The sequence below is a fragment of the Phocoena phocoena genome, chromosome 20, assembly GCF_963924675.1.
Source record: "Phocoena phocoena chromosome 20, mPhoPho1.1, whole genome shotgun sequence".
Taxonomy (NCBI): domain Eukaryota; kingdom Metazoa; phylum Chordata; class Mammalia; order Artiodactyla; family Phocoenidae; genus Phocoena; species Phocoena phocoena.
In genome coordinates, this window is record NC_089238.1 from 29,241,553 (window position 1) to 29,254,102 (window position 12,550).

General features: G+C 44.4%; 1 protein-coding gene across 1 annotated transcript in view; it reads left to right on the plus strand.

Annotated features, from left to right (window-relative positions):
* Positions 1-12,302, plus strand: part of FTO (FTO alpha-ketoglutarate dependent dioxygenase) — a 375,878-nt gene extending 363,576 nt beyond the window's left edge. Inside the window, exon 9 of the mRNA XM_065898933.1 lies at positions 11,626-12,302. Within this exon, the coding sequence (XP_065755005.1) occupies positions 11,626-11,779 (154 nt within the window). The 3' untranslated portion in view covers positions 11,780-12,302. The remainder of the gene's footprint in view (positions 1-11,625) is intronic.
* The last annotated feature ends 248 nt before the right edge of the window (positions 12,303-12,550 follow it).

Consider the following 12,550-nt stretch of genomic DNA (forward strand, 5'->3'; position numbering starts at 1 on the left):
GGTCTTTAAACGGGTGCAAAGCAGAAATTCTTCAGAAGACTGGGATGCCCTTGATCAATTGACATTCTGCTTTGACCCACCATTTTCTCTCTAATTCCTCATTTGGACTGCCCCCCACCCCGTTGGTTTGCGGCTCCACCAAGTGTTCTATGTAAGTGCTCTTGACCTATTAGTGAATGTTCTTAAAGGAGAGAAAAGAAACAAAGGCCCAGTAGCTTCGTGTTCTGTATAAGGTTAAGATAAACTGGGGAGATGCTTCCCGGCATCCAAAAACCAATTAAGCAGGTTACTTGGAAGTATTTCTAAAAACAGCAGCACAGTGGAAACTGACTGACAGGTGAGCAGATGGGAGGACCATCGACTCAAATTTATTTCACAGCTTACAACTCAAATGAGCGTTCCAAAGTCAGAACAGCTGGCCTTTTATTCGGTAAGCCACTGTCCTTTGCTTTGCTTGTCTCTCAAGAGTAGGAATGGATTTTGCTCCAGTGGAAGTTTGTCCATCGGTGTTTGACTTTGCAGGGGAAAATCCTTTGTAGAAAACAAGCTCTTGATGTAAATCAGATTTCTCTGTAATGTCTGCTTCTTTCATGGGTTATGAAGTTTCTGGATTCTGGAAATCGATGGCGTTGGCCTCTTAGCTTTCATTTTCATAACCGTATTCATTACCTCTGTGCCTACTGTTATCTGATTCTGAGTAAATGGAATTTAACCAAGTAATCAAAAAGCAAAAGTCTTCAGGTTTGCAAGAAGAAACATTTTTTTAAACGGTATAGTGCATCTGAAAATCACAGCTGCCTTGAATTTCTGATTGTAAGTTATTCTGGAATCTTTCTGAAGTTTGAGACTGTCCCGTGCAAACTTTGCTTAAGTTTCAGGCAACAGGGAAGTCACGAAATTTGGAAAGGGTTATCTTTTGTCAATCATGGTCCTTTGTGGGGTACTGTGCTGACAGAGGATGGAGGAGAGACCGTATTCTATGGCTGAAAGAAGGGCTTGATACTACCCAGTGGGGATTTTGTTCCAATAATTGCATCAAATTGGACCTTCTGCCATGTTGCAGGTATAGCATTAATATTACTCATTAAGTCATATGCCTGTATGCTTCCCTCCCAATGGCAGAGGCACTGGCAGAATATATTTTCTTCCAAAGTGTTTGTTTTCATTGTTGCCCTTTAAAAATAATGAGTTCATTCTATTCCCTTGCAAGGAAAGTTACTCTAGACTGCTTTGAAATTGTATATCTTTTGTTGAGCACCTTTCTGCAGTGGTTCCATAGCTTTGTGTGCTGGGGAACCCAACCCGGCCTCTCTTAAAACTCCCAACCAAGCTGCCTCAGACTTGATTCATATAATCGTCCAGCCGATTTGACCTTTATATTGTTACCCTTGGCCAGGTAGAAGTCATGCAAGTTTCAGATGACCCTATCATGTGACCAGAGATCAAAGGTCAGCAGCTCCTAAATGTTCAGCTGTCAAGGTAGCCCATTCATCACTCTCATTATGTAACTGACAAGCTGACAAATGAACCTGGGGATAAAATTGTTCTCAACTCTTTACCTCCTGGATTTACACCCCCGTGTTGGGCCAAGCAGTCTCCAATGTTAAGTGGTTCCACGGGCCTGCTGGAGTCCCTGAAGTAGGGGGAGGGACTCCAGGAGTACTGTTTTCTGTGCCAGACCTTGTGAAGTCACCAGCTACCTACTTAGGGAGCCACGTTGCAGGTCTACAAGAACTGACCCTGAGCGTGGTGTCCTCTGAAAGGGAGGCGAGTTTAATGTGAGTCCTCTGTGGACCCAAAGACACCCACGTGTCACCCCCACCCACCCACATACCACCTTCAGCATCTTTGTGGTCCTTTGTGGTAGGTTAAGATGGTGCATGTTTTCGCCAACTGGCTCAGTCTGAAGAGTCACGTGTGAAAATTCACATGGACAGGACCCTCCTCCCGGGAGTCTAGCTTGGGGCTAGGTGCCTTTGGAAAACTGTTTATAACCAGGACCCAAACTGATTCTCTTGATGTCTCTATTTTGGAACAGTACAAAGAGCTTGAGATTAGGAATCAGACAATTTTGCCAAGTCCTGACTCTATCCTTTCTTTAGCTGTGAATTGGACAAGGTATTTAATCTTCTGGACCTCCATTTTCCATTTGAGGACATACCTTTAATTAGAAGACTTATACAGTGCCTGACACTTAGTAGATATGATGGGCTATTTTTAATGTTTCTATCAGCATTATTACTATTCCTTTGGTCTGAGAGGAGATGTCATCAGGGAGGCATTGGCATGAGAGAATTGCTTTATAGTATCTCCCATAGCAACAAAAACCTCTGAAAAACTTATAAGGGCAGAACGGTGAGGAGATGTGAGGATTACACAGTATAATTACGCAGGTTGGGAAGAAACCCTAAAGAAGGCAGCAGATAGTACGGTAGAAGGGAGAAGGGCATGGCATCCCCCTGGACCCCGAAAGAAAGAACAGAGACGCCTATAAGCCATTCTGTTACCAAAAAGTGTCCCTGATTTTTAGACCAGTAAGAGGTCTTGTGACCTTGTCTCTTCATCTCTTGACCCCTTGGAGGTACTATCTGAGCACCTTACCCCTCACCCCAGGGGCCTCTCTTCTCTGGTGGAGTCTTTGCCACAGGTCAGAGGAGCTATTAGCGGTGACCTGGAGTGGGACAAAGCCCTGCTTCCATATGCTAGGAGGACAGGGAACCCTGGTCAAAGGAAATTCCTTCTTGGATCCCAAGTAGGAACTCTAAATGTTCATTTTCCTTAAGCAAAACCAGACACCCTGCTATTCATGGCCACTGGGCTATATAATATGTTAATATTATATTTCAGAGAAATTATAGGTAATACTGGTGTTGAGGAGGAGAATTAGGAGCGATGAGAACCATTATTTACATGGAAAATGGTGAGTTCCAAACAAATGTGGAGAGCACAGTTATTTGCAACAGCTGGGCTTGGCCTGGGCTGTTCTCTGTGCTACTCCCTTCTCCTCCCAATGAGGGAACAGTATAGGTTCACAGTAGGTACTCCATAAGCATGCTGATTGATTGACTGAGATCTAGACAGCAGGGTTTATCCATACTGAACAGCACAATGATTTCTTGCAAAATGGCTGGTTATCCAGATGGCTGAATGGCATTATCCTGGTATTCAAAAGCATTTGGGGGATATTTGGCTTTTAGAGCAGCTAAGCAAGCTCTTCTATCAGGCTTCTCCCTTCTTCCCTGAAATGTGAAGCCAAAAGTAGATTTTTAAATAACCAGAAGTTAAGTCGAGTCAAGCTTCTCAAGTGGTCATGGCTGAAAAAATACTACCTGCTAAAAAGGTATATTGACCCACCCCATCCCCCCCAAAAAAAGCTGACCCATGGGCCAAAGTGTGGCTTTTCCTCACTCTGATGTGTGTTGACTTTACTGATCTGAGAACATTAACATGTGAGTCAGAGGCAAGAGGTTAAAAGCCTTTGAAAGAGAAAGTGAGAGTGTCCTTTGTTGGAACTCACTCAGGAGTTGGTTCTGCTTAGTGGTTCTGCAGTAGGTAAACTGAGTTATACAAATCAAACAAGCTGATTTCATACAACCACCTTAGTCAAAGTAGACCATCGTGATTCGTATGACAGGGCAGCTCTTTCTTTGTCAAGTTGTCCACAGAGCCATGATGGCAGTAACACAAAGTCCAAGAAGACAAATTATAAATTCATTGACTCACTCTTCTCTTTTCAAAGCATTTAAAGTCTCAAGGGTAGACGATTATAAACAGGTCTGCATGCTCGCCTCACCTCTAAGACAGATTATTTGGAACAAAGCCTGGTGAGACCATGAAAAACAGTACAACGGAGTAGCCTCTTACTCAAAGTGAGATTTGAAATGTGGTGTTTAATGTAGACATCATGGAGAGTCAAAATTATTTATGGAATCCCTTATATGGTACATAAAGTACTATTAGGGAGTTAGATCCCGTGTTATATGAAAAAATACTTCTTTTTTTTTTTTTATAAATTTACTTATTTTGGGCTGCATTGTGTCTTCATTGCTGCGTGAGGGTTTTCTCTAGTTGTGGCAAGCGGGGGCTACTCTTCGTTGCGGTGCATGGGCTTCTTGTTGCGGAGCACAGGCTCTAGGCGCGTGGGCTTCAGTAGTTGCAGCACATGGGCTCAGTAGTTGTGGCGCACGGGCTTAGTTGCTCCGTGGCATGTGGGATTTTCCTGGACCAGGGCTCGAACTCGTGTCCCCTGCATTGGCAGGCAGATTCTTAACCACTGTGCCACCAGGGAAGCCCCAATACTTCTCTTTTAAATATTGGAATAACTCTGTGTGGCAAGATGCTACGATTTTACTGGGCCCAGAGAAACTAAGAACGGAGAACATGCAGGTCCCACATTGGTCTCGAGCTCCCTCCAAAGCATAGAAGCCCATTGAGATTGTTGCCCCTTTACATCATTATTTCCCACTTTTTTCATGCTGGTCCTGGCAGTTGCGTTTTGCAGGTTAAATGTAGATTTGATGTGATATCACATCAGCGTTTTCTACTTGAGTGAAGCCTCTTAACCCTTGGTGCTGGTTTACACCGTTTGAGGGAATGTATTGTGATGTGGCTGATACCCTAAAACAGCCTTCTGTTTGACATGAACCAGGATGACGGTCAACTCCTCACTGTAAGTGAAAATTCCAGAAAAAAACTCTGACTTGGAGAAGACTGGATATTTTCTGATGAAGTTGTGAGTCTAAGTTGCTCTAGTCTTTTGGGACTTTCCTGGCGGTCCAGTGGTTAAGACTTCGCCTTCCAATGCAGGGAGTGTGGGTTCGATCCCTGGTCAGGGAACTAAGATCCCACATGCCTCGTGATCAAAAAACCAAAACATAAAAAGCAGAAGCAATATTGTAACAAATTCAATAAAGACTTTTTAAATGGTCCACATCAAAAAAAAAAAATCTTAAAAAGAAGTGTGATGTCTTTCACACTTATTTTTTTAATGCATTCTTTTTAAGGGCTGTGTGATATTTCATTATCTGGTTACACATAGTTTATTCTTTCTTTTTTCACACTTATTTTTAAGCATTACATGCCCCCGGCCAACGTTGCCTAATCTGCTGTGTTTTAAAAATGGAACTTGTGTCACATAGGAAAGGGCTACATTTGTGCAGTAGTCTACATATTTTAAAAGGCTTTTATATTTTTATATACATTATTTAATTTTTATCTTCACAAAGTCCAGTGAACCAGGGAAACATGAACTTCGTGTAACAGTTGAGGAAAGTAAGAGGTTGGGAGATTTTTCTCAGGGTCACTCCAGGAATACAGTTGACCCTTGAGTAAATTTGAACTAAGAAGGTCCCCTTATACATGGGGTTTTTTGCAATAAATATAGTCAGCCCTCTGTATCTGTGGATGCAGAACCCAAGGATATGGAGGGCCAACTGGAAGGGATTTGAGCATCCACAGATTTTGGTATGCAAGTGGGGGTTCCTGGCACGAGTCCCCTGAAAATACTGGGGGATGACTGTATAATTAGAAGTAGTTTATGCTCTTAAAAGATGAAGATGTATCTTTTACTTCTATAGATGATAGATGCTTACGCTATGAGAACCTCAGAGTCATTAGAATGAAGAGAAGGTTTTGTCAGTCATTTGCTGTAATTATTGTCACAGGAACATGAAGAAAAAAGCATTTTGCTCCTTTGTTTCCCCGGAAATGGTTTGGAATCTCCTGAATATCTACGTTTGGCAAGAATAGCTAAGTAATCAGGGGATAGCACCCATTTTGGTCCAAATGGGAATCCATGAGAAAGATGGAATGTGGTGGAAAGGGCAGCCAGCCAGATGTCCAGGGTCTGCGCGGCCCCGCTCTCCCACCTGCCATTGGATTAACCTGGGGAAAGGCAGCCCTCACGTCAAATGTGGTTCAGATACCTACCTCCCCATCTCTCTCAGGCTATTGTGAAAATTGAATAAATCAGTGCTGCATATTAAAATTCTTCGGGATGCTTAAACAATGTACAGAATGTACTTATTTTAATCAGGAGTTACTCTCTCCTTTCACATTAAAGAATTCTCTCTTAGGAGTTCATTTTTTTTGTCTCCTCAATGGCCTGTGCTTGGTAATATTTCTCCATCAAGTTCTAGTTTTTTGTACTTTTTTTTTTAAATTTATTTATTTATTTTTGGCTATGTTGGGACTTCGTTTCTGTGCGAGGGCTTTCTCTAGTTGTGGCAAGTGGGGGCCACTCTTCATCGCGGTGCGCGGGCCTCTCACTGTCGCGGCCTCTCTTGTTGTGGAGCACAGGCTCCAGACGCGCAGGCTCAGTAGTTGTGGTTCACGGGCCTGGTTGCTCCGCGGCATGTGGTATCTTCCCAGACCAGGGCTCAGAACCCGTGTCCCCTGCATTAGCAGGCAGATTCTCAACCACTGCGCCACCAGGGAAGCCCTACTTTTTTTTTTTTTTTTTTTTTTTAACGCTTGTTTATCCCAATGAGTCTTTTAGCAGGAACCATTTCTCCCAAAATCTTTATCATTTCATCAAGAGTAATGGAAATGTTACCTGTCCTTCTTTATTTGTTGCAAAATTTAGGGACGAGGAGGAAGACCGTACATGTTTTCTTAAAATCGATGGCCAGCACATTACTGTAAAACCTATTGATTAAAAACACAAAGTATAATGTTAGTCATTTAGTCTGTGAAGTGATGCAATAAGGGAAGAAATTTATTCTCTGGCTCTTGCATTAACCTTTTATTGACTACTTGCATACCCATAATTAACACACACTTTAGCTAAAGTGGTTAATTTCAGCATGGCGACCAGTGTTCACTAATGTAGCTGGCGGTCCTCATCCTCCAAATGTAAGTGTAGCCCTGGGGGAATCAGCAGGCAGTGGGGCCCTGCGTGAGTTACACCTGGGAGAGGAGAGGAGGGGAACCTCTGGACAGTCGGCTGACAGGCCAGCCGACGTGACACCTTTCATCTGCTTCCTGTTACATCACTAGGTCATTCAGAGAGAACCACTCCCAAGCAGCAAGAGTTTTGAGGGTAGCTACAGAGTCCTTTGAATTGAAATAATGTGAATTTGAGAGGGAGAGAGATGAAGCATGTATTATTTTCCATAGCTCCCCTTGCAATGCCGCATAAAAGGAACAGGGTTTTCTGAGTAGATCTGAGTTTATTTGTTAACCCTTTAGGATGGGAGTAGAGAGCACAAGGTTGAAAGGGGAAACTGTAACTTCCTTACTGTTTAGCTGAGTTTCTTACTGTTTGTCTGGGCTCAGAATGATCTGCTATCCTTGATAAAGAAATTTTTAGGGAAATTTTTTTAACTTTCTTTAGAAAGGTCATCCAGCTCTGGTCATTAAAACTGGCTTATTTTTATTTTATTTTATTTATTTATTTTTTTTGCGGTACACGGGCCTCTCACCGTTGTGGCCTCTCCTGTTGCGGAGCACAGGCTCTGGACGCGCAGGCTCAGCGGCCATGGCTCACGGGCCCAGCCGCTCCGCGGCATGTGGGATCTTCCCGGACTGAGGCACGAACCCGTGTCCCCTGAATCGGCAGGCGGACACTCAACCACTGCGCCACCAGGGAAGCCCTGGCTTATTTTTGCTCAAAGGCCAGTGTGGATGACACCAGCGCACTCTTGTTTTCTGGGTAGAAATTTGTCCCCAGTGGAAATATTATTGGAATCGAAAACAAAAGCCAGGGATTTCATGCTTTCACATGATCTCTGCACACACTGTACTCCATCAGCAGCATCTCAGTTTGGAGAGGACTATCAACATGTACCTGGCAGGCAGGGCCACGGCAGTGGATGTTGTAGAAGGCAGGAGGGCACCGAGGGGTGGGACGCATGGCCGGCATATCAGCCAGGACTCTTTGGGTCGCAAGTGACAGAAAAACCGAACTCAAACAATAACAAGCTCGTGCAACTGAAAAACTCGAGGCATACCTAGCTTCAGGTGAGACTCAATCCAGCTACTCAAACCGTATCACCCAGGACCCAGCCCCTTGCTGCATGGTAGCAAAATGACTATGGTGGTTCCAGATCACACATCCTAATAGTTCCCAGGCCAGGCGATAAGAAAGTCTTTTCCCTTAGTTCCCAGACCCGTCCTTTGATTTACTCTCTCAGTCTTGCCCTGGAGAGGGTCACGTGCCTCCCCTAACCTCCTCCCTGTCGCTGGGAGAGTAGGATGTGCTGATTAGATCAAACTAGTCAAGGCTCTCCCCTGGCTGTAGAGGTGAAGCCAATCTCACTCAAACCATGTGGCCAAGCATAGGGATGGGACAGATTTCCCCACAGGAAACTTAGAATCTTCTTTGTGGGAAACTTGGGAAAAGACACAAGACAGCCAGTGTCCACCACCGTCAGGACTCCTAAAACATTTCCTAAGAGAACTCGGGGCCCCTTGATTTGGCGAGAGCTACAGAGTATGCGTGCTGAGAAACAATCCAACTTTATTTCCGAGACATGCCAAGTCAACCTGAAACAACTGCCGCTCAGACAGTCCAACGACAGCACCTGTTATGAATTCTGGGTCTTCAGGAGCAACTGCTAAGTCTTTCTGAATCTGAGCATTTTAGCCTGTCACTGGAGAGTTGTAGCAGCTTGAATACATAAGCCTCAGCGTCCTGGAATGTCACATTGTGATAGGATTCAGCCACAGGCTCAATCTGCTTCAAGCCAGAAAGAGCTGCTTCTGGATCTCCAGAGCTTCCCCCAGTCCAGAGGCCACCCAGTCAGTTAGCTAAAGGGAGGGGACAGTCGCAGGTACAATAGCCAGCCCTCTTGTTGGCATCTCCCATGGTCACTGGCACCCGTAGTAGAAGTAACGATAGCAACAATAGTATTTAATAATTATTGAGGGCTCACTATGTGCCAGGCACTGTGCTAAGTACGTCTCATGTGTTAATCCATTTAACCTCCACAACAAGCCCATAAGTAATGTACTGTCATCTTCATCACCATCATCAGTATTCCCACATGACAAGTAAGGAACTGAGGCTTGGTGAGGTTAAGAAGCTTGCCCAAGATGTCATGCCCCAGGGAAGCAGCAGCTCCTGGTGCCCGGAGAACATCTTTACCACTGTGTTAGGAAATTAAGATGGAAGAGAGGCAGAATGCGGGAATTGAGCAGGAGAAATTGAAACCCAAAGGGAGCTACGCCTTCAAGTCATTCTCAAGCCTTTTCTTTTTCAGTCCCACCATCCAGCATGGTGTTGAATTGGACATTGTGCTTTGAGTTGGGGGCGCCTGTGCTTCCTCGCAGGTGAATGCATTACCTCAACAGCAAGCCCTCTGTGGGGTGCAGTCGTGACCATTGAGAAACTGGCGAGGAGCGCTGGGCATTAAAGGAAGAGTTTTAAAGTGATCTTGAAAGATCTGAATTAAGGCCCTGAAGAGAACAAACAAGGGGTTCTAGCTCTAGCCCAGAGGGAAGCAGGGGGTACGCACAGCTCCGAGCCTCTCAGGGCCGGCATGAGAAGGAGGTAGTACCCACACCGGCCGGTCCTTCCATGGGAAGAACAGTAGAAAATCAGAGCAACTTCACCCAAAAGAAAACTGGGTGGGCTTGGGGAGCTTGTACAATACAAGTGTAAGCGAACTTCTGCAGCAGGTGTTAACATTTTTAATACTTTCTCAAAATGAGGGGGCAAAACCCACTGCCAGGTGAAAAAGCATCTCTGTTGACTTTTGACAAACCTTACGCTATTCGAGGTGGATCAACACTTATCACAGCCCTTTAATCTGCCAACCAGGGTAGTGTGTGCACAGATCGTTTACCCGCCGTGAGATGGAAATGCTTAATTTGGAATAACTCTCCCTACCTGGTAAATTGAGCCTTACCCTCTGATTCTGAGGCAGAGAGAAAGAACAACTTAAAAAGCTTTGCAGAGCCCCTTTGTAATTAGTCGCAGCTTCCCTTGAATATTAATTTCCCCCAGCCCTTTCATGTGATTTAGAGACTGTCTCTAGAACTGCAGAGATGCACCCACTGCAGTGAGGGGCAACATCTCAAACACCTATTATTATTAAGTAGTCTGCAGACCGTGCCTCTGTTCTTCAGTTCTGTGTGGGCTTATCAGTGCAAACAGTTTAATATTTATGCTAAGAGGATTGTCAAAAGCAGCTTCTGTTGCTTTAATTCTTGTTTTAAATAAATAATGAGAACATTTAAACACATTACTCTTCTTGGGGCCCTGAGGTCAGCTAATCTTATTATTTATGAAGTGATGTGCTACATAATGGTACTTAGTGCATGTTAACAGACGCTATTATCAGGGCCCGATGCGGAGAGCTGAAGATATATTGGAATGTTATGTGTAATGTACGACGGATTGAGTGCACAGGATGCCAGGATAGCAATTAACCACCCGAGAAAATAGGTGTAAAGTTGAAGTATGTTTTCCCGTGGGGATCCCCTCACCATTAATAATTCCCCAGAGGAGAAGATGTCCTTTAGTTAGGAGCCCGCTCGACCACCAGGCTTGGAAATAGGTCCAGGATGGTCCATTCTTTGATCTCTTCATCATAGTTAGTCCTACACGGAAGACAGAGGATGGGTAGGACCCCTTTTTAATTGATTTAGAGAACAATGCCAAGAAGGTCAGGTGGGGTGGGGAAGGACCACGCAGCTCTCCCAGATGTACTCAGAGTGTTTCTTTTTGGTGCACGCACTGTCACCGCCATGTGCTCCAAGAGAGTAGAGAAACTGTTCGTTTCTTATTGCAATTTGTGTCTTCTTCTGTCTGATCATCACTTTTCAGATACGTAAAGCCAAAGCCACTGAGTTTTCCCAGACCAATTCCCAGTAAGCTGTGGTCTTTCGGCAAGGTAGATGCCTGCCAGGGCGCAATGATGTTGCCCCAACTTTCTTCCCACAAGGCTATAATTTAGTTGCGTATGATAATTAATTTCTCTACTATTGATGAACAATCCATTTAATAAAAACCGTGATTTAAGTGTTTTCCTTAGGGAGTCACTCTTGCTAGCCTCTTAATTTAATTTTGTGGAAGTTTTCTCCACCTATTCATCAGTGGAAATGATTATTAACCTCTATTTGCATATATCCTTATAAATCGGTCTCTCCTTGGAGTGCCTTTTTCTGAGCACAGCAGGCTGGGACACTTGTAAATCTCTGGGATCTCCAAAGTCAATCCCGGTCTGTAATATTGTTTAATCTATTCTTGGACGTTTTAATGCAGTAAATTCAATTTAATCTTTCCCAGTAATCTAGTAATACATGGAAATCCCGCAAACATTTAAATCTGATAATGGCTTAATCACACACTTTAAATAACAGTCGAGATAATGAAAAAATAATTCACCATTTTAAAGGCAGAGTAACTGAATTTCCCCGATGATTGGCTTCTACAAAGCCATTAGAGGTAATACAGATCTGGGCACTGGAAAAAATAAAGAAGTTCCAGCACCATAAAGAACAATTCTTCCTTCTTATAAACACACCTGCCTTCTGCCGCCCAAACTCACCCTTGTGTATCATCACCACCATCATAGCGGATCGTCACTGGGGCATTTGGCAAGGTCGCCCCAAGTTGCCCATGAGTTTGGGTCTTCCAGGCATTTCCTCCCAGGGGTAAACTGCCTGTTCTTACTCTTGCAGGTGCCAGTCCCGAATTGCCCGAACTCTACCCGCGGATCAGAAGCCAGAGTGCCGGCCATATTGGGAAAAGGACGATCCTTCGATGCCGCTGCCGTTTGACCTCACAGATATCATTTCCGAACTCAGGGGTCTGCTTCTGGAAGCCAGACCCTAGAGAAAGAGCACAAGTCTTAGTTGGAGGAGCAAAGGCTGTTTTTGACTTCTCTCCTCCAACCTTGTCATGGGCTTAGGCAAGGGGATTATGGGTAGACTGTGCCTTGGGATTGTAGACCCTGGGTCCCAGTTGGAAACAGCTAGGGAATGGAGCCCATGAATATTAAAATGTTTAAAAGTGACACAGTGTTATAGTGATTTGGTATTAAACAAGAACCTCCAACCCCCAAAGCTGTTCCCCACTTGGATTTTTAATGTGAGCCATTCCACTCCCAAGGCCCGGGAAGCGACCAAGGTGAGCCTGGCCTGTGGCAAAACCTAACCTAACTTTCCTCCTTCCCAAACCTTTGCAGAGACTCTGCAGGGGATGACTCTCAGGTCGTCCAGGGGAAGACCGAATTTAGAGACATTTAGCCCATTTTCTCACCACACCCTTTAGAGGCTATGCTGTTCAGTATGGTAGCCACTAGGTAGATGGGGCTCCTTAAATTTAAATTCCATTTTCATTGTAATTAAAAACTCAGTTCCTCAGTTGCACGAGCCACATTTCAAGTGCTTAGTAGCCATGTGTGGCTAGTGACTGCTGTATTGGACACAGAACATTTTCATCATTGTAGAAAGCCCTCCCAGACAGCAACACTTCTATCAAAAGTTTGAGAGCGGGAGATTCTGTTTTCCCGTTCTCTGTAGCTGCTCTCCCCACAGGCGAAATAAATTAAAAGAGGAATGCCTCATTGAAGAGTAGCCTCTTTCCCTTCTCTAGGACAGCCTG